The sequence below is a fragment of the Chanodichthys erythropterus genome, chromosome 9, assembly GCF_024489055.1.
Source record: "Chanodichthys erythropterus isolate Z2021 chromosome 9, ASM2448905v1, whole genome shotgun sequence".
Lineage (NCBI taxonomy): Eukaryota > Metazoa > Chordata > Actinopteri > Cypriniformes > Xenocyprididae > Chanodichthys > Chanodichthys erythropterus.
This window is the reverse complement of record NC_090229.1, coordinates 29,602,765-29,623,108: the sequence shown is the minus strand read 5'-3', so window position 1 is coordinate 29,623,108 and position 20,344 is coordinate 29,602,765. Positions and strand designations below refer to the sequence as shown.

Here is a 20,344-nt window from a genome sequence, read left to right as displayed (position 1 = left end):
GGTTAGGGAAAGCTTTGGTGGTATGGGTAGGTTTAAGAGTAGGGGTAAGGTGTAAGGGATGGGTCAACGGTGTAAATATAAATTTAACTACAGAAATTAATTACAGATATAATTACATGCAGGTGTTTTTAAAATAAATGTACAATGTAAAAACATGTATGTACACAATAAGTGCATTGTATCAAATGATTAATTTAAATATAAGTACATAGTAGTAAAGGCCACTTAATATAAAGTGGTACCCTGTTTTCTGCTGAACACAAAAGAGGTAAACGAACAGTAAATGAAACATAGGCTTCCCTTTATTTCTAAAATGTTTTTTTTTTATGATTAGTTATGTTACCATGGTTAGCATTTGCAAAATTACCCCTAACAGTCTTTCTTTTCTTCATCTCTGTTTCTGTTGGTAGGTTTTATTTGATAGCTGGCGGTGTCCCACTCATCATATGTGGTATCACTGCAGCTGTAAACATCAATAACTATGGAGACAACATTCCTTAGTGAGTACTGCATGTATAAATATTAGGAAAACTTGTTTGCTCACATCTAGCTTCAGATAATTATTTTATCAACAAACTACCTAGTGCTAACATTAAAACACTGATTCTTGAGATATAAGACAAAACGCATTCCACGCATTTACCTGTCAATAGTATGTAAAACTGTCCTGCATATTTATGTATATTATATACATGATATTTATCTGGGTTCTTTAGATAATTTCCATCATTTTAAGTAGGTCCTATTAATAACTTTTGACACCAAACAAAACAAACTGACTATTTAATACATTTTTTATTACAATAAATATTTGCTATTACAGTATTTATTTTGACATGAGAGCAGCACAACTCGATCCAGTACTGGATCTAGCTGCTCTGAAATTAAAATTATTTCATTTCGTATTTACCATGTGATATTTTTGTTATAGGTTTTATGGTGTTTTGTCACATTGCAGTCTTACAGATAGACTGGCGACACTTAATATAATAATAAAATGAAATTGTCTGAGGTCATACTCGTAGTTTTTTTATTAGCTTCTGTTCTTTTCTAACTGTCGGATACTTGATGCAGATTTATTACTCATGCTGGGCCGCTCATTTACAGGCCCTTTAAAAAGTGTCTGTTTTGTACAGAGCTTGCTTTGTGTTTCTGTTATTTGACTAATTACCATCTTTGCCCTATCTGACCTTTTTCACTGCTCTTGACCTTTCGGCAGCTGCTGGTTGGTATGGCAACCCAGTTTCGGAGCTTTCTACATTCCAGCTGGATTGATCATTCTGGTGACCTGGATCTACTTCCTGTGCACTGCTTTCTGCCTGAGGCACCAAAACTTCGAGGAGTCCAAAGATCCTCCTTGTTCCGCCTCTGACCCTTCAACCTTACCAGAGAGTCAACCAGCACTCAGTGGCAGCACCAGTCTTCTCTCAACGGACTCTGTTGTGGGCCCAGTACATGCTGGGACAACAGTGGAGGACCAGTACTCATTAAAGGTCCAGTGTTTGGCACTGGTGGCGACACAGTTTGTGTTTGTGGGGCTGTGGTGCTGCGGCGCTATGGCCGTTTGGCACGTGGATAGAGAGCGGAAACTCTTCAGCTGCCTGTATGGAGGAACAGCTACTGGATTAGGGATCTTCTTGGTGCTTCATCACTGTTTCAAGCGTTTGGACGTCCAGGCAGCGTGGCTAGGGTGTTGCCCCGGGTACCATCGCTCCCAACCCATGCCAGCATATTCCCATCCCTGTACTGCCACTGTAGGTGTACAGAGTGTCTCGGAAAGGGGCTCCCAAATTTTTGTAGGATGCCACCCACCGACGGACCCCAACAATTACTCTTCTTCTGCCAGGTCGTCATCTACTCAAAGTGGAACAACGAGCATTGCCGCTGGGCCTTGCAAACTCACCAACCTCCTCCAAGTGACGCAAGACAATGCGAACAACGCCGCCCGGGCACCGACGGGAACTAATACCAACACAAGCACAAGCACGGAGAACAACAAGCCGGCCAACAATCTGCTGCCCAGTCTACTGCCTGTCCAGCAGCCTCAAAGGAGGAAGGCTTGTAGTAGAACCAAGGGTGGCAATACCCAGTACCATCACAGAGGGGACCCTAGAGGGCATTACCGCCTCAAAGCTCTCAGAGCAGGGGGAGGAGGTAGCATGGGTGCTTTGGGACCCTCTGGGACAGAACAATCAAACATGCACCTCCTACACAAACATGCTTCCAGTGAGAATGGAAGTATACGGAATAGCCATTCAGAGAGCCAGAACGGCCTTCTGACCAATGGACGGCACAGAGGGGAGGGACTAGTGACGAGCCCTTCGGAAGGTAGTGATGGAGGTAGTAGTGGAAGTAGAAAACCTTTTCCACTGTTGCCTTCTATGGCAAGTAGGGCCGCCATGCAGCAGAATGCTCAACGCCGTAGCGCTAGCAAAGACAATCTTAAATTGGCTGCCGCAGCTGAGAGAGAGTCGAAGCGAAGTTCGTTCCCACTAAACGTGACATCAAATGTCACTGCCACGGCCTCGTTGTCGACAGTTTCAGCACCAAATGGAACACTAAAGGGATCCGTGGTGGAACTGGACACTAGCGGAACTGACCAATCACAGGGTTCGGTTGGTATGAAGAGCAGGGTATGGAAGAGCGAGACAACTGTATAATAATGAGCTGTGGTTAGAGTTGAAAGACTTTTGAAAGTTTCTTGAAGGTGTGTACCTGTATGCTAAAAGCCAAAGCATGGATTTCTTTCTCCACAGCCCTGCTGAATAAACTAGCTTAAACCAGCCTACGATGGTTTGCTGGTCTTAGTTGGTCTATTTTCTGGTTTTAGAGGAGTTTTGGACACTTTTCCACCCAACTACACACTAGCTTAGCCAGGCTGGGAGACCAGCTAAACCAGCTTAGCAGTGTTGTAGAACTCAAGAGTCCGCCTCTATGTTTTCATATGGTCTTGACTTGGATCCCAAAGCTGGTCTCGAGTACTACAACATTCCGACATATCTGCACAAGGTCTGTGTGACACTGATGCAAAACCAGGCTTCATTCACCCCAATGATGCATATGTACACTGTTTGAATATGAATGGTTCAGACCGGGGTGTCCAGACTCGGTCCTTGAGGGCCACTTTCCTGCAGAGTTTTGCTCCAACCAGCTCCAAAACACCTGCCTGTAAGGTTCCAGTATGCCTAGTTAGACCTTGATTAGCTGGTTCAGGTGTGTTTAATTAGGGTTGGAGCTAAACTCTGCAGGACAGTGGCCCTCCAGGACCGAGTTTGGACACCCCTGGTTCAGACCCTCCTCAGGTCTCTGTCTCAGACAGTCTCGTCCAGTCACGAGTTCTACAACACTGCAGCTTAAGCTGGTTCAAATTAGGTTTTTTCAGCAGTGTAGAGAACCATTTGGCTCCTTCAATGATTAATCACCTATATTTGAAAGTTCCAAAAGTGTTCTGTGGTCTTGGAACCGTCCAACATGCAAAAAGCAAATGCTAAGCATGCTAATAAGGAGAGGTTATATGAAGAGTTATATATGAAGAAAGAGAAGGGGTTTGTATGCAAAACCTGACTCCTCTAAAAAGAGATTGGTGGAGGAGTTAGTGTGACAAAATATGCAAAATCGTTTGGTGTGCTTTTGTTTGCTTGTAATGCCACTTAATCTAACAAACTGTTTGAACGCAATGAATATTTTAATATTAAATATGCCAAGGGATATAAACCTAAAGTTCAGCTGTTTTGATCTTTATGTTTCTGACTATGCATATCGATCAGGATGGTGGACCATCTGCTTGTTCCCTAAATTTTTCTTGTTCAGTCCTGTTGTGTCTTTGTCTGTTATATTTTTATAAACGTTTTTTTTTTTTTTTCATGCTATTTCATTTACATGTCTGTAAGAATGTACATTAAGTGTTACGTATGTATTGTTTGACCATTACAGTATTAATTCAACTCTCTGGCACTAAAATAAGCAGCTCTTGGCATCAGTCCGACACAAATATAGAAAACAAACGCTTGCCACAGATGAGCATCCATCCCTAACAATTCCATCCAATGTTACTTTGTAAATTGTCATTCTTGTTCTTCTGATGTTCTTCAGCAGGATGTGAGCTATTGTATTCCGTTTTTTTAGAAAATAGGAACTGTTTGGAAAATGTTGCTTCATAGTGCCCTCTATTGGGTCATTTCTGCCATTGATCAAATGCACTGATAATGAATGTTGTTGATTGACAAATTGTGTAAAAAAAAAAAAAATGACAGCTTCTTTAGATTTCACTCTGAGTTACTAAGGGATTTGATAAGGAAGGGCAAGTGGTTTGTTCATACATGTTCTGTTGTAGCACCATGTGTAACATGGGCTTTTTAGCACTTGGTTCAGGTTATGGAGATAGCATTTGACATTCTTATAATTAATAACATATTTATATTATACATATCAGTATTAATGTTTTGGATGTAATTGTTATCGTCATTATGCAATTTTGCGATATCAGTATTTTACAGAGAATTGGTGGTTTTATAAACTCTGTTTTTAGTCTAAAAGCACACTATCACATCATGTCCAACACACTTTTTTAATAACACTTCTGTTCATTTCCAAGCATTGTTTATCCCACAAAATGTTTAGCAACAAGGATTACTAATCTATCAGGAATCGTTAGTACTCCCTCTAACAATATGCAAAGATCTGTTGTTGGATAGCAAGGAATTTGTGATAAAAAAATTATTTAAAAAGATCTTTTGTTTTTCAACAGTGTTCAGATGTCTTTTTCTTATGAAAGCAAAGAATGGACAATCCCAACAAAAAAGCCAAAGGGAATTTCAGATATTCGCACTGACTGTTTTTTGTTTTTTGTTTTTTTTTGTTTTCCAAGGCCCACAAGCTACCAGAATCTGACTGCAGTGTCATTATTTTTAGATTTCTCACATGATGACAAAGTCACAAGCAAAACACATTACCTGTCTTTTAGCTTACACTTTGATTAAAGTAAAATGAATAAGTTTAAAGTGTATTCAGGGATGTTTGTATGCCAAAGAAACTCAAAGTTTAACCTTTACAGAAGATCTTATTTGATATTATGTAGCCTCCCATTTGTCTTTTACCCTTCAAGCCAGAAATCTCCTTTACAACTGATAAATATTTAAAGACCACATATTGCTAAAGAACAAGTCCTCCATTTCCCCCAAATCATAAAGCATTTAACGTCATGATGATTTGTGATTAATGTAGATTAAATGTTGATTATGAAGGCTTATATAGTGATCACCATGTCATTATTACAGATTTTATGTGCTATGATTTCAATAGTTTTGAGTGCAAATTGTCAACAATGAAAAACAATAATACATGAAATCTGTGGCCTACTGAAAGTTTGCCATGTGTATGTGTTTTCTCTTAAAAACGAAGGAAATTTACATTTTAAATGGCTTGTTTGTGCATATTGGTTTCATGTGACATTGTGATATTTGCATGAACAATTTTCTTTGCCTCTGGGTAGGCCTAGCTTCTGAGGGTCAGTATAAATTCAGTGTTATCCTAATTGTTATTGAAATTATTAAAATCTCCCTTTTAATCTTCGTGATTACAATCAAAATATTATTGTTGGCTATCATTTCAAAGTTTAAAAGGGAGATTTCAATAATATCATAAGTATTTATATTTTTGTCACTCACTTCAATATGAAAATGATAACATTTTTGTATCGATTTCAGTAATATATTTCCTATAGATGTTAAGATTGTGCCTTATCAATGACCTGATGCAAAATAAAGGTTTGGAAAGAAAAATTCCATAAAATCAAAATTATTTTACTTGTTTGTTTTTTTTTTATGTTGAGGTATTATATGTGATTTAAATGAGAAAAATCTCAACCCAAAGTATTTATTAGTCAATTGCATAACTTCTGTTTCTATGTAATATGCAAATCGATATCCTCCAGTCCATAAGAAATAAAGCCAATCAAAAGTGAGCCTTTTTTATTGACACAAGCATTATCCTATCAGAGTGCGGTACTTTAAAGATTGGGCGGGACAAACACTGACACGCTCACTGAGAACAAAGGAATGAACATCACGCTAGTAAGCTTCTGACAAGACTGACTGACCTCGGTAGTGCAGGTTTGGTATGAGGTTATAGCTAGCCTGAAGCAAAGTGTGCTGATAAACACAGTGATTTACAAATAGCAGAAGACGGAGTTAATCTGAAAGATGACTAATTGGCTTCAAAATAATTACTCACTGCCGTTTTCTATTTTTATCCTGCTGAATATAGCCTTTATCTGTGTTTTCCAGTAGTGATTCATCTTCTGAACAGATAAAGTCTGAGGAAGTAAATTGAGGAAACGTTAGAGAACAGTTTTTAAAATCTCGATTACGATGAAGTGTTTTGCGACTGTACAAAATGCAAGAATATGTAATGAGCTTACCGGTGAGGCGGTTTCTGATTGGTTGTTTGTTGCTAAACAACACGCATATATATATTAGCAACCGTATCGTTTATTGTACACACTTTGCGTCGCACTTCGAGGTTAAAATTGTTGTTAAATCACGACCAAAGGTTAAAAGTGATGCAGCACTTTGATAAAACTTAGAATTGAAAAAGGTTATCACATGGTTTAGTGTTCAGTCAAAAGCTCTTTATTAATAGTTTAATGTGAAGAATGATCTGATACCTGCATCACCTGAACGTTGGGTACACAGTATACGTCATGCGTGAGGGGCGGAGCTTATAAGATCTCCCAAACAGTTACACACAGGAGCCAGAGCGACACCGGATACAAGGCAAACATCAAGCGGGATCGAACGAACAAAGCGCAACTTTTCGTCCCGGTTGAACCCGGACTTTAACTGAGAATGTCTTTGGGTGACCAGCAGTGGTATCCCACCAGTGTTCAGGTGACAGTGCTCAAAGCACGAAACCTGCGGATCAAGGGCAAAAATGGAACGAACGACGCATATGCCATCATGCAGGTGGGCAAGGACAAGTTTTCCACGTCCGTAGCGGAGAAATGCGTCTCGCCCGAATGGAAGGAAGAAGCGACGTTCGATCTGCCGCTGGTCCATCAGGGGAACGCGGAGCGATGCACGCTTTACATCATCGCTATGCACCGAGCCCTGGTGGGACTGGACAAGTTTTTGGGGCAGGCTGTCATCAACTTGGTGGATCTCCACGCCAACAAATCACGCAAAAAGACTGAGTGAGTGTCATTCTGTCCCATAGGGGGGTTAAAATTATATCTTTGCGTCATAAAAGTATCCTATTATGGCTCAAAGATTTTAAAAGTTTAAAGTGATAAGCTACCAAGCAGTTCATCAAAGTATGTTTTAGTCTCCTCTTTTGCATGGGCAGGATTCAGTACCCCACCCTTGTAAAACAATGTTAGTCAAGTAAAAGTACACTTTGTCTCCTGGGGGTTTGTATTTTCATGAAAATTATACAGTAATATTTAATTTCTTACTGTATACATGTGATAACTGATTGGATGCATTGAAATGTTGTGATGAGATGATTCAGCTACGTCACACATCACTGATTTGAGTATTTAGTTAAAACTGAAAAAAGAAAAAAAACTATAACTATGTTATTTTAAATCAACCTGTTCATCAAATTCACAGTTTTGTTTGGGTCATATTATTATTTTTATTTATTTATTATTATTATTATTATTATTTATTTATTTTTTTTTTTCACAAAATGTTTCCCCCTCTCCAATCAGTATGATTCAACATAATATACAAAAATAATTTGTCAAATAGGCTGTGGGTTGTAAATACTGTCAAATACCATTCACTTCAGAGAATGAATGAATTAACACTACAAGATAATTCCAAACATAGTTTTATTGAATTGATAACACTGCAACATAACCACCATAGACATTGAGGGGTCACAAGTGTCATCCCCGCCAACAATTAGAAATGGACAAATTGACCCCCCAAAAATAATAGATTTTCTTGATGCTGCAGTCCATTATGCACCGGCTCTGTTTTTCTTAAGATGATAAAAAGTTTTAAAAGTTACATTTTTAGGCTGGTTGGCCTTAGCAGTATAACAGCGCTCGTCATTGTCGAAAAGTTTGAGATAGCCAATCAAATCAAACAAGGTTTTTAATTTTTACATGTTTTTAGCTATTGACCTGTCACCAGGATGATGTTATAAGGTTGATAAGGTGTTCTGACTGTTTTTGAATGTTGCTTTGTGGTTGCTAGGGTGTTGCTAGGTGTTTGTTTAAAAAGAACTCACTTTCAAGTAATGTTCTGGGGTGTATTCCAGAAAGCAGGGTTAACTTACTGTCACATATACCCTGAACTCTCGGTTGATTAACCCAAACCTTGCTTACTCGTGGTTCCAAAAATGCGTCCGGGAGCAAGTTCAGCCAACCCAGAGTATGTTCCCGGTTAACACACAAAACATTCTCAACAGAGTGACAAATTGATGATTCACCATGGAAACAGACGCTAAGAAAAAGCGCGCCATTCTACTTCATTCTTCTTCTTTTGTTTAATGGCGATCTACATAGCCTATTTGGTGCACATCACCACCTATTGGGTGGTTATGCAATCATTTTTTTATTAATATTAATAATATTGTTTGATGCTAATTATTAAATAAGATATCACATATATGATATGTATTTTATTATAGAAATTATAGCATAGAAAATGTCCTGTTATAAAGGATAAAAAGCAGATCCATGTGTGAGATGACAATAAAATACATTCATATATTAGAATTGAATAAACAGTTATATATTGTATAATATAACATTGTGTATATAACTGTAACTATATAACAAATTTCGATACATTAATATAACCATATAGTTAATATAACATGCATCTGAATTCCTCTTAAACGAACTAACCCTTTAACATAACCTGCTCCGGAGCAGGTTACGTTCAGAGAGCAAGTTGCTATGGTTACTTTATATACCCAAGTTACCTCTGTTTTTGGAACCGAAAGTTGAGGTTATCCGCTTACTTACTCTTAAACATACCCAGGTATGTCACATAACCTGCTTTCTGGAATACCCCCCTGATCTCCAGATATTACCCAGATCTGGATTTTTTTTTTTTTTTTCTAGATTTTGTCCATAATGTGAAAATTGTAACTATGAAAAAACAAACAAACAAAACATCTCAAAAACCACATGAATTGAGCTGTCATTCATGTCTATAGGACAACTTACTTTTTTGCTTTTTTTAATGGCCCTAACCCTGGATATGAGTAATAGTCATGCTTGCCTTGCCTCTATATTAGGAACTGAATATCAGTTTTTGACAATAAATATAGAAATATTTCCACAGAAAGTGTATAAATAGACACCTCAGAAACAGAAGAGGCGCAAGTGTAGGAAGCAGAACACAAACATACTTTTTTTTAGTAGTTTCAATGTAGTCATTGTTTGAACTTTTCTTTTTTCTCCAGCTTTTCATTTCCACCTTTGGAAATGAGGGCTGCTCATATTCAAAAACAGAAGGCACACGAGTTTCACTTTATTTGCATATTAGGTTGGCTTGCAATTTGTCCAGTCGACTCCCTATTCTGGCCTTTGAGAGAGCGAATGGGAAGTGTAAGACCTGTGTTTTTGCTCTGTGGCCTTCAGCGTTTGAGGTCCAGAGCTGTTTGTCCTTGTTGTGTGCCGCTGGCTCTGCAGGTTGTCAGACCCATTTGATTCATTGCTCCATCAGGGTCTGCTTCTTTGAACCAGTGGATAAACACGCATGATCTGTTGGTCATGACTTGACCATGACCATGTTTGTTGTTTGGTTTGCTTGTTTTATATTTGTATGCTTTTTTTAAAGCCCCTTTCGAACACAGAAAAAGTGCAATATAAAATAAACAACATTATTATTATTGTTGATGTTATTGCTAGTAACTTGACCCATTGAATCCATAATTGTCATCATGTGATCGCAAAATGGCAGCATTCATGAGGGTGAGCTCAGCTCCATGTAGAAAGTTCACCTTTTAACAGAAATGTTTTTTACTCTGACTTTTTTTTTTTTTTTCAGTCAAGATGATTCCTTACTAATTAGGCTGAGATAAAAATATGTGTCCCATAAGCCATTTTAAAGTCTTATACAGAACAATTATTAATATCAGGGGTAACTGGTTGCAGCTTCATCAGCTGATCTTTTAATTTTTTCCTGGGTCAAGTTTATTTTTTCCTCAGATGTATTCTTTTGAATAGTCATAGTTTATCATTACAAGCAAGTAAGTAAATGGCACTAATAGAGTAATACAGCTCAGCTCAATCTTACACAACCAGTCTAACTGTATTACAAATAATGACATTTTTACATTCCTCTCCACCCAGCCCAGTACAAAAAAACTTTACTAGTCATTAACTGACAAGCATGAGTGACACCCAAGGTTGGGCTAATAGTGTATAAAATACATTAGTGTTTACTTTCCACCACCTGAAAGAGTGTGTGTGTGCGTGTGTGTGTGTGTGTGTGTGTGTGTGTGTGTGCGCGTGTGTGCTCGTGTGTGTGAACACTGTGTTCTTTTCCTTTGGTAGATCTGGTTCATGCAGTTTAGTAAATTTAAATTCTAATTCAACATACAGACACTAGAGCTACACAATTAATATTAAAACTGAAAGCGTATTATGGCCTTCTGTTATGAAAAGGTTCGCTTGCAATGTAGTGACTAAATTATGATAGAAATATATTATGATTGTATGAAAAATAATAGTAGTAGTTTTTAATAATAATAAATATTTTTGTTTTGTTATTTTTATACTTAATAATAAGAAGAATAGGAAAGAATATCCCAGTATGTGGAAACATATTATAATTTAAAAATATATATATTTTCAAAGTTTGTTCTTTTTCAGTGGTAATGATGGCTGTTCTTTATTCAAATACAGACACTCTTTATTTGCCTTTTAGTTTGACTTTCTGTTCTGGTTCAGAGCAAAGAGTGAAAGGGACGTGTAAGATCAGTCTGTTTGCCTTGGGTTTGCCCCAGTTCACATGGTTGCCATTTAAAGCAGGTGTGTATTGCACCTGAGACTATATGTAATGGTGAAGTATGTTAATAGCTGTGACGAGAATGTTTGGGTGTATCCACGTAGGCTTATGTAAAATTGGAATGCAAAACTCCTTATGATGTAATGGGATATTCAGAATTAATGTAAATACTTAAAATGTGTGATTATTTCAAGCAGGTGTGTTTTGATGGAGGTATTGGCTTAAGTATCACTGAATGACTTGTCTCCCATAATAACCTCAGATCTGATAAGTCTTGTATGCATGTCATATTAACTGTAATCTATTAGCATTGAAAGTCAGAGGTTTTATTCTTTTCTTTTCTGTAGTATTCTATAGTATTCTCAACTATTTACATTTACTCTAGAAAAAAACTGATTGTTTACAGGGATATTTTGACATAATTATTTGTGTATTTGTCCATTCAAGTGCAAGACGTGTACAGCAACTCTGTTCAGTATTCAAGCACAACATGAGAGGCAGCTTTCTGTGCGCGCGCTTTGAATGTGTGCTCAGAAAACAGCGTTCGAGTACCAAATTGAGATATCTTTTGCTTCTTCTTGTGCTTGAATGGTTTAAAATCACATTAAAATGCTCACACAGGAATCGATAAGAGGAATCGAAATTAATTTTATAATCCGATTCCAGAATTGGAATCGATTTTTGATTCCCAACCCTAACAAAGAATTAAAAATAACTATTTACCGTTTTGTTTTCATTAAAGTCTATAACTTCCATGCCAGTATGTGGAAACTATTATAATAAACTATTTTCTTATTCTGTTTTATGAGGAAAAATGTTGAATTAATAAAGTGCAAATAGCGATAGATGGTATTTACAAAGTGTAAAAAAGTATTTTCTTTACACTAAGTGCAAATAGGCTAGTGTTAGATGCTATTTATGGCAGATACCATTTGTGTATTGTATAACACATTGTGATGATAACAAAATCAGTGTATATGATTATATTTATCAGATTTGAAGTCAGGTCGATCAAGTCATTAACTAGCGCCACCTGCCTTAAGGGGGTCGCACACCGGACGCGAAGCTCGGCGCCGTGCAGCGTCGCGTCTCTGACAACTCACAGGTCGCACACCGGCCGCGCACATTATATACGCGCGAGCTCAATTTTGACTCGACTCCTGATAGAAGAGCTGCACAATGGGAGTGTTTTACGTCTACAGGGAAACGTTACTTGCCTATGCTTTAATATTTCGCACTGAGGTTAGTGTACATGGAAAAATGGCACAACAAAGCAAAAGGAAAGAAAATGCTACGTTTATTATACATTTTTAGACTTTATTCAAGCTGTTAAACTTAGAATGTGAAACTGATGTATCTTGCAGCACAGGGTGAAGTCAGAATGTACATTAACGATGATTTGATAGAAATATAATATACATTTAATGTAAAACAATGTACATGGCGCTCTGTGGCGCGGCAGGATTTTAAACAACTTCCTGAGTCGTGGCTGGGCGCCGCGGACAGGCGCCGAATGTTGCCGGCGGTGTGCGTACTCTCATAGAAAACAATGCATTCAAATTTTAAAGACGTGGCGCGATGCTGCGCGGCGCTGAGCTTCGCGTCCGGTGTGCGACCCCCTTTACTCTCCACACCACTGTAATTTTGTTTCTCAGACAATGGTGGGCAGAGTTAGTGTAAATAGCCTCAGCCAACAAAGCAGGCTAGTTGCACTTGGTGTAGGCAGTCTAATAAATAGATTAATAATTGTAATAATAGGATAATAAATAAAGGAATAAATGACATGATAAAACAAATATAATTTATGTTAATATATTTTTTGTATTACTTTTTCCTTTTACCATTTTTTTTTAAACTTGTATTCTTTCATTTATTTATGTTTTTTTTTTTTTTTTCATTTGTGTTCATTTATTTTTGTTTATTTATTTCCTTATGTATTTATTTCCATATTTATTTATACATCTATTTTTACATTCCCGGTCCTTGCGTAGCTCCAGTGCATCATTGGCTGAGAGCTCAAGTATAGAAGTGTCAGATTTAACTAAGCAATAGAGATATTTTCACCTATTTGCATTGTCAAATTATTTCATAGCTAGCATAGGTTTTCAAAAACAGTAACGCGAAGCTGGATTCGGCTACTTATGTGATCTTTTCTTCTCACAGTCCAGAACCATCAGCATTGCTATATTCTAGCTTGATGACACACAGACGCCCAGTGGACAGTAGAGAGGTTTCTAGCTTGATGTGTTTATTTCGTAATCAAAGAGTCCTCCATATTAGTATCAAATAATATTGACAGTCTGCAAAAGCTGTAAATGTTGGCACTGGCGCTTCATTATAGTATTTTGCACTGCAAGCATTTTGAATTTTGTATTATTTTTTTTTTGCTAGACATCTCACTTTCTTTCTCGTTCTTTCTCCCTCTCATTAAATGGGCACACAAGGGATTGAATTTTGCCTCCTCTTTTTCTTAGAGCTTGCTGGTGTCGTGTTACTGTCCTACTTCAGGGTAATGTTGATATGGCAGCTCTGACATTGAGGTGTGGGTCAGCTGATTATTGTCTCTTTTATAAGAATATCCGAGACAAAAATGCAATATTACAGTGGTATTAATGATATATTAATAATATTAATATTTAAACTGTTCTTATCTAAATTTAATATGGCATTTTTTCCCCACTTCCAAGCCAATTTAAAGTCCTGTCACGTTTTAGCGCCTCTCCATCTATTGATTCACCGGTATCAGTTATCCATAATCTTTGTGTTACCAGTCCAGGTTCATGTAGACTAAGGTGTGGTTAATTCTTAACATCAGTGGATCATTTTTCTAATTATTTTGCTATGCCTTTATCTAGGCCAAGCATTCCCATGCCACATGACCTCTCAAACTCTTTATGAAATCATTTGTTATCCCATAAATAAATGAGCAGAGGAAACTTGCTGCACCAGTTTGTTTTGCAGTCTCGCAGTGGCTGGGCCCTTGGTTTAAAGTTTCTCTGTAAACATGGTTTTGTTTACCTGATACAAATAAAAGGAATCGGTGAGAACTCATGATTCCTGTTAACCCTTATGTGCCCAATTCGCAGCAAGGTTAGGCTAGTTTAATTCAAATTTAAATTAAATTATTACTTTAAATTAGCATTATGTAAGTCAATGTTTATAATTTTGATTTTATTTCTTTTTTTTTTTTACAATAACTTAAATACTCTTCATAGCTAAGCATTATTTTATTAAGAGGAAGCCCTCCTTTAGGAACGTTTTAGAGTTTTATTTTTGACATATAGCGCTCTTTATTATACACTTACTTTTTAATTATTGAATAATTACTGAATTATTGAATAATGCTCCAAAATAACTGCTTTACATGAAAATGTGATCTGTAAAATCATAGTACATAACCGATTGACTTGTCATAAACTGCTTTTCCACCGAAATTACCCAAAACAATTTGTCCCAGGATGGATTTTGTCCTCTGCATATAAGCTTAATAAAGCCTAAACCTTGTTGCTGTATTTTTTTAAACGCCAATGTTGATTCGAATAGCAAACAACTCTTATTGCACGTACTGCAACAGCCTTTTAAAAATGGTGGTTGAAATGAAATGCTGCATGGAGTCAACTCCAATGCAATCAAAATGCACTGTGAACTCAAAATCAGCATGTTCAGCAGCCAAGTCCCACCCTCGAAAGTTCCTGGACTTTGAAAAAATTACTACCTTGTGACCAGAGACTTTCTGAGGGGGAAATTTTTACCCAGAACTTCATTTATACCTTGGTTCCTGTGGTCGAATTATACCGAGTACCACCCCAAAGTTCTTAGTTCCTGGGAAATGTCAAGTGTTGGAAACATGGCTATATGTTGTTGAAAAGGTCTCAATGAGCAGAATACAGCAAGCATATTTGTTTCAGTTAGAGACTTGTAAGTGGCTGCAATGAAGCCAAACACCGAACAGAAAGAACTCAGGGCTTAAATACACCAGGAGGGTCATCAACTGAACAGAAACAGGTGCGTGAAACTAATTAAAAACCAAGGAAACTAACTAGGGAACACAGGCAGGCAAAACCAAGTAGGGCTTGCTGCAGCCTGCGGTGGACATCCAACCCCACCCACATCCAAGTGTGACGACAAAAGTCATGCCCATGCCCAATACGTCACCTTGTGACTCCCCACTAAACCACTTCACCTGAAATCCCTCCCTGCAGGTAATTTCATTAATTGCAGTGACAGGTAGTTTTAGAGATCAGTGTTGGGTGTAGGCAATCAGTACTGTGATTGACATGACCAATAAAATCTTAAGAATCGGCTGCAGGGCAGCATGGGCCTGGCTTCTGACATCACACTTGAGCTGCGTTCCATTCAACAGGGTCCCTACGTCCCTACTCCCTGAGCACGGTTTATCAGTTGAAGTGGACTTCGCTGACAATAATCGTTCATTTGGAACGCCCTGCAAACGTCATCAAAGAAAGTCAACGACCGTGTCGAGGATATTGGTAACATAAATAAATTAGATATTTTAATTTACTTTCGAATTTAAAATTGACTCTTAACAGATTTGAAGCTGTAACTGTCATGCCATATGAAAATAAATTCTCATTTGGTTAACTGTATTCTTAATATATGGTCTTGTGCGCTTTCTTTTCCACGCGCAGCCGCATAAACACTCCTGAGGTAATGTTAAATAAAATAAAGTAAATGATAGAGCCTTAGCTACTTTTCAACACTTTTACTTTGTCATGCCTAATCATACAATAAAATATACAAATGTAACACTCATCGCCATAACCATTCATACTTTCGTTCGTATAAAATGTATGAATACTCAACCAGAGAGCCGTTAAACTTTTTCAACGGCTCTGCTTCATCGTAGTTCTGAATGGTGACGTGGTGCGCAATGACAGTTGGGTCATTTTTACCTCTCTACTTCCTGTGAAGTGATGTATCGATGTTCCCTTATTCCCTATGCCGTTCGCAGTGCCCTTCGAACTGAACATGTTCGCTCCCTTCAGAATGGAATCTCACTTAAGATGGCGAAATATCCTGTAAAGTCCACTTCGCAGTCCACTTACGGTCGAATGGAACGCACCTATAGATGTGGGCTGGGTTGGATGTCCACCGCAGGCTGCAACAAGATGGCCAAACGGGGACAGAACACAGTGAAAACTAAACCAAAACTGAACATACACATTAATGATTCACATATACACTGCAGACATACGTGTAAACAGTACACATGATGCTTTTGTGCCGCGTTTTGGTTTGTAACTTTGTGAATATTAGTAAACCATAGTAAGATCACATATCTTCATTTAAAGCAGGTGGTATCGAACAAGCCCAAACACAACATAAGACAATGCGTAAATCACGGAGTAACATGACATGCTGCTTGGCTAAAGCTATTGGACTTCTGGGATCTGATTGTGTTGTTGTGCATGATGCAGTGTTTTCTATCATCATTTGAAATTTCAACCAATGGAAACTGGATCTCAGGTATGGTGGGTGGGTAAAGTGGGTAGTGACGATGTGTAGAGACCAATCAGAATCAATCAAAAATCGAATCAAATTTGGGATCGATCAAGAGCTTGTGAATCAGAATCAAATCAAATTGTGAAATCTGTCCATGCCTAGCCCTAGCAGATTTATATATTTGTATTGAAACACTGAAAACCAAACCCTAGTAACCTAGCTTATAGCCTTCTTTTAGTCCCTCAAAAAGAGTAAAATAATAGATGAAGGATTATCCTTTGCGTGCATGAAATGATCACTTAAACCAGACTTGTGTCATCTTCATTATGTGAATCTGAAGTAAATCATTTAGTAGATCTACTTCCTGGATTTTTATATAAATGTGACTTGTGTTTATCTCATGATAGAAGGCTGTTCTTGGTAAAAACACAGTGTAGTTCACTGTTCTCTTCTCAGATGGAGTTAATGATTGCTGGTGAAGTTAGATTAGGAGCCGCACTTGTTTGTTTTAGTTTTTCCTTGTATAAAGAGATAAACCAGTGTGTGAGGGGTGTTAGATAAGCTGCAAGGAATGTGTTGGATGCTCATTTGAAGTCCATCCATCATGTCTCAGATAACAAAGAACTTTCAGGCATGACCATTTGGATCGATTTCTGAGAGCTGTGAGAGAATGATATATTGAAGATTAATGCATGTGAAAGCGACTATAAAAATGGATTTTACTGCAAGGTGATAATTTAAAAGAAAAAGGTCATGTCCTAAATATCTGTAGATGTGATGTTCTGTACTGCGTTTGTCAAGCATCTGTTGTTCACCTCCCCTTGGTCCAAACAAACTTTAGAGCAGGAGATAATGTAAATAGGTCTGGATTATCTTGAAAGAACTTTCCTTATCAAATTCCAAGCAGTGACATCATGAAGAACATTCCTTGAGCTTCGATTGCTGATAGGCATGATTTCCCGTTACTCTTTCCACACCCCGAAACTCCAGATTTGAGTTTCCTGCTGTGGTCTTGAGTGTATACGGTCCACTGTTTCCTGCCTGGACTTCTCAAGTCTTTCCCATTTTGATGTGATTCCAAGCATAAATGAGAGTATTTTGAATTATGAGATTATTATTATTTGAAATAAAAATAAGTGAAGTGTTTCTGCACAGCAAAACACAAAGAAATTTTTTTCATTATCATTATCAGACACATTTGAAGTGAGAATAGGTTGGCTTTTCTAACAAATGTCAATAGAGAAGAGCCCATGAACTCAGTACGCTGAGTTCATGGGCCGGTTTCATAAACTGATAAGACTACTTTTACAATTTAGTCATCACTTTTTTTTTTTTTTTTTTTTCTTCAAGACTGAAGTTCATACCTTTATGTCAGTTACATAAAAATGTAAATTGGTCTAATCTGATACCAAAACGTAAGGCTGAAAATCTGCTTGTTGGTCATACCAGTACTAAAGACACTAGCTGGCCACAGTACATTGACTTTTGTGAGGAAAAACAGCAGATCACTTTGATTTGACAGCCTGTCTGCTAATCTTCAATGTGTTTACCATTAAACATTAATTTTGGAGTAAATATATTTGGGAATTACAACAAAATCAATGCTGTTTTATAAGAAAAGTCACAGAAAATTTCATTTTTATTTCTATTCTATTTTATTATTATGGTATCCACAAACAATGATTGATTGTAGTGAAACAGAAGTGATTCTGAATCATATTTAATAAGAATTAATGGTTACAGTGTAATTATTCATTTAAGTACGGTGTAATAATAAAATGCATGTACTTATAGGATTTTGGATTAGAGTTTGGTGTAGGGTTAGTTGCGTGTAATTATGCACGATTCATTGTAATTACTAGTAATTACATGTAATGTGTAATAAGGACACTGAAAAATAAAGTGTTACTGAATTAATATATTTAAATCTAATGTGATTTTGATAATCTGGTTTATTTCTTATATTTTTCTTTAAGCTAGAAGTTCTGAAAGGCTGGTTACTTAATGTAGTAGTCAAATGTAGTGGCTGGTGTAGTGAAAAAGTTTTCAAACATGGGTAATATAAATATATGAAGAGTTCAGATGCAAAAGCCTCTAAGTGCCGTCTGAAATTTTCTTCTAAAATGAGCATTTTTATCAAGCTTGTATGTTTAGGTTCAGTAATTTCACTTTAATGTCAATTAATAGGACATTTTCATTAACATTAAATTCTTCATTTTTCATTAAATACTTTTTACATTCAAATAGAAAATGTACAAAAAGAAAAAAAAATGCAACAAGCTAGAAATAATACAGCTATAATGTAACTCCACAGAGTCATAAACATACTTTTGCTGGAAAATGATTGCATATGATGCACAACATAACTTTATTCTAAATGGAAAAATGTGTTTGTTAAAATTGTAGTAGCAGTCTGTCCAAAGCTCTTGTCCTGTGGGGGTCCAAACCTAAATGCTTGGAATTCTGCTGCTGCTGCTTCCTCTGAGCACATGCCATGTTTAATCAGATTCGTCTGTGGGAGCCGTTGTTTGGTGTCAGTGTGACTGTAGACTACCCATGATCCCTGTGTTCAGGAGTCTATTATGACAACAGCGTGGGTGGATAATGGCTTGTTCATGATTGCAGATACTGAACTCTAGAACTCTCCTACCTGCTGCTCTGCTGAAAAAGCTGCAGAGCAGAAATTGGGGGACAAGCGTGGGATAAATGGACATTTTCCCTTTATTTCATCAGTAGGCAGGCATCTGTGACCTGGATCATTTACTGGGAGTTCAAGTCCCATGTAAAATTCTGGCCTCTCTTTTTGTATACAGCAATTTATTTGTGATCCTACCACCATTTGAATTAACGAATTTATCCTATATAATTATAGCAAACCATTGTGAAACTAAAAAAAAAAAGTATCATACCCTGACTTTTAACTCCTTTAACTTTTTTTTTTTTTTTTTTTTTTGTATAATGAATGCTAATGATCACTCTGTGGTCTTGTTATTTTCACATAATAAAATAATAATAATATGGTACAATCAGCTGGAGATTACAGGGTTCTTCTACAGTTTTTTGTCTTTTAAAAAATATATGCAACGATTTCTTTACAAAAGGCAAAAAAAAAAAAAAAAAAAAAAAAAAAAAAAAATTGCAACGAGGCATATGTAAAATGTTCCCAAAATGACACTTAGATCTTAAATTACATATGTGACATGTGACATACAGTCAACCCAAAATTTAGTCTGACACCTTGAACATTTAATTCATTAATACAGTTTATTCACTATGGTAGTACAATATGACAAGATCTGTGTCAGAAAATTATGTCAGATAACACTTAAGCAAAACATGGTCAGGTCAAAGTGTCTGAATCATTTTTGGTTCCAAATTTTTATCAATTTTACTGGTAGTCCACTGTATGAAGAATTTTTGGTTATAATATGTCAGTTTACTTTATTTTGCTATCCTCACTTACATAAATGAACTATAGTGTCCTGCACCCACTAGTAAAAATATAATTTGTCGTATAATATCGTTAGTTTGACTGTATGCAGTGTTATTTTAGTATTATTTATTTGTTAATATTTTGGATTAGCTGTTGTATTAGCTATTATTTTTATATTTTCAATATGAATTTTAGTTTGTTTTCATAATTTTATGTGCTTTTGTCTTTTTATTGTTCTTTATATTTAACTTTTTTGTATTTTAAATTTTTATTGTTTTTAGTAATTCGAGTTCTTCAACTTTTTAGTTGCCAATAGTTTAGTTTTTAAAGTTTACATTTTTATGTAATATTTATTATATTTTTATTGTATTTTTTTTTTTTTTAAGTTTTAGTTAGCAATAACAATACTTTAATGTGATTTAAAAGTAAGACTTTAAATATGCTGAAATAATAAAAATAAATGATCATTCTAAAAAAG

The 20,344-nt window shown here is 36.5% G+C and overlaps 2 protein-coding genes across 3 annotated transcripts in view; both read left to right on the top strand.

Moving 5' to 3' along the window:
• Positions 1–4,886, top strand: part of adgra2 (adhesion G protein-coupled receptor A2) — a 107,486-nt gene extending 102,600 nt beyond the window's left edge. For both annotated transcript variants that reach the window (XM_067395260.1, XM_067395261.1), the window contains 2 exons: positions 411–500; positions 1,220–4,886. In XM_067395260.1, coding sequence (XP_067251361.1) covers positions 411–500; positions 1,220–2,660 — 1,531 coding nt within the window. In that variant the 3' untranslated portion in view covers positions 2,661–4,886. The remainder of the gene's footprint in view (positions 1–410; positions 501–1,219) is intronic.
• A 1,219-nt stretch (positions 4,887–6,105) lies between these two features.
• The window catches only part of rab11fip1a (RAB11 family interacting protein 1 (class I) a), a 28,738-nt gene continuing 14,499 nt past the window's right edge, over positions 6,106–20,344 (top strand). Inside the window, exon 1 of the mRNA XM_067395259.1 lies at positions 6,106–7,189. Coding sequence (XP_067251360.1) covers positions 6,846–7,189 — 344 coding nt within the window. The 5' untranslated portion in view covers positions 6,106–6,845. The remainder of the gene's footprint in view (positions 7,190–20,344) is intronic.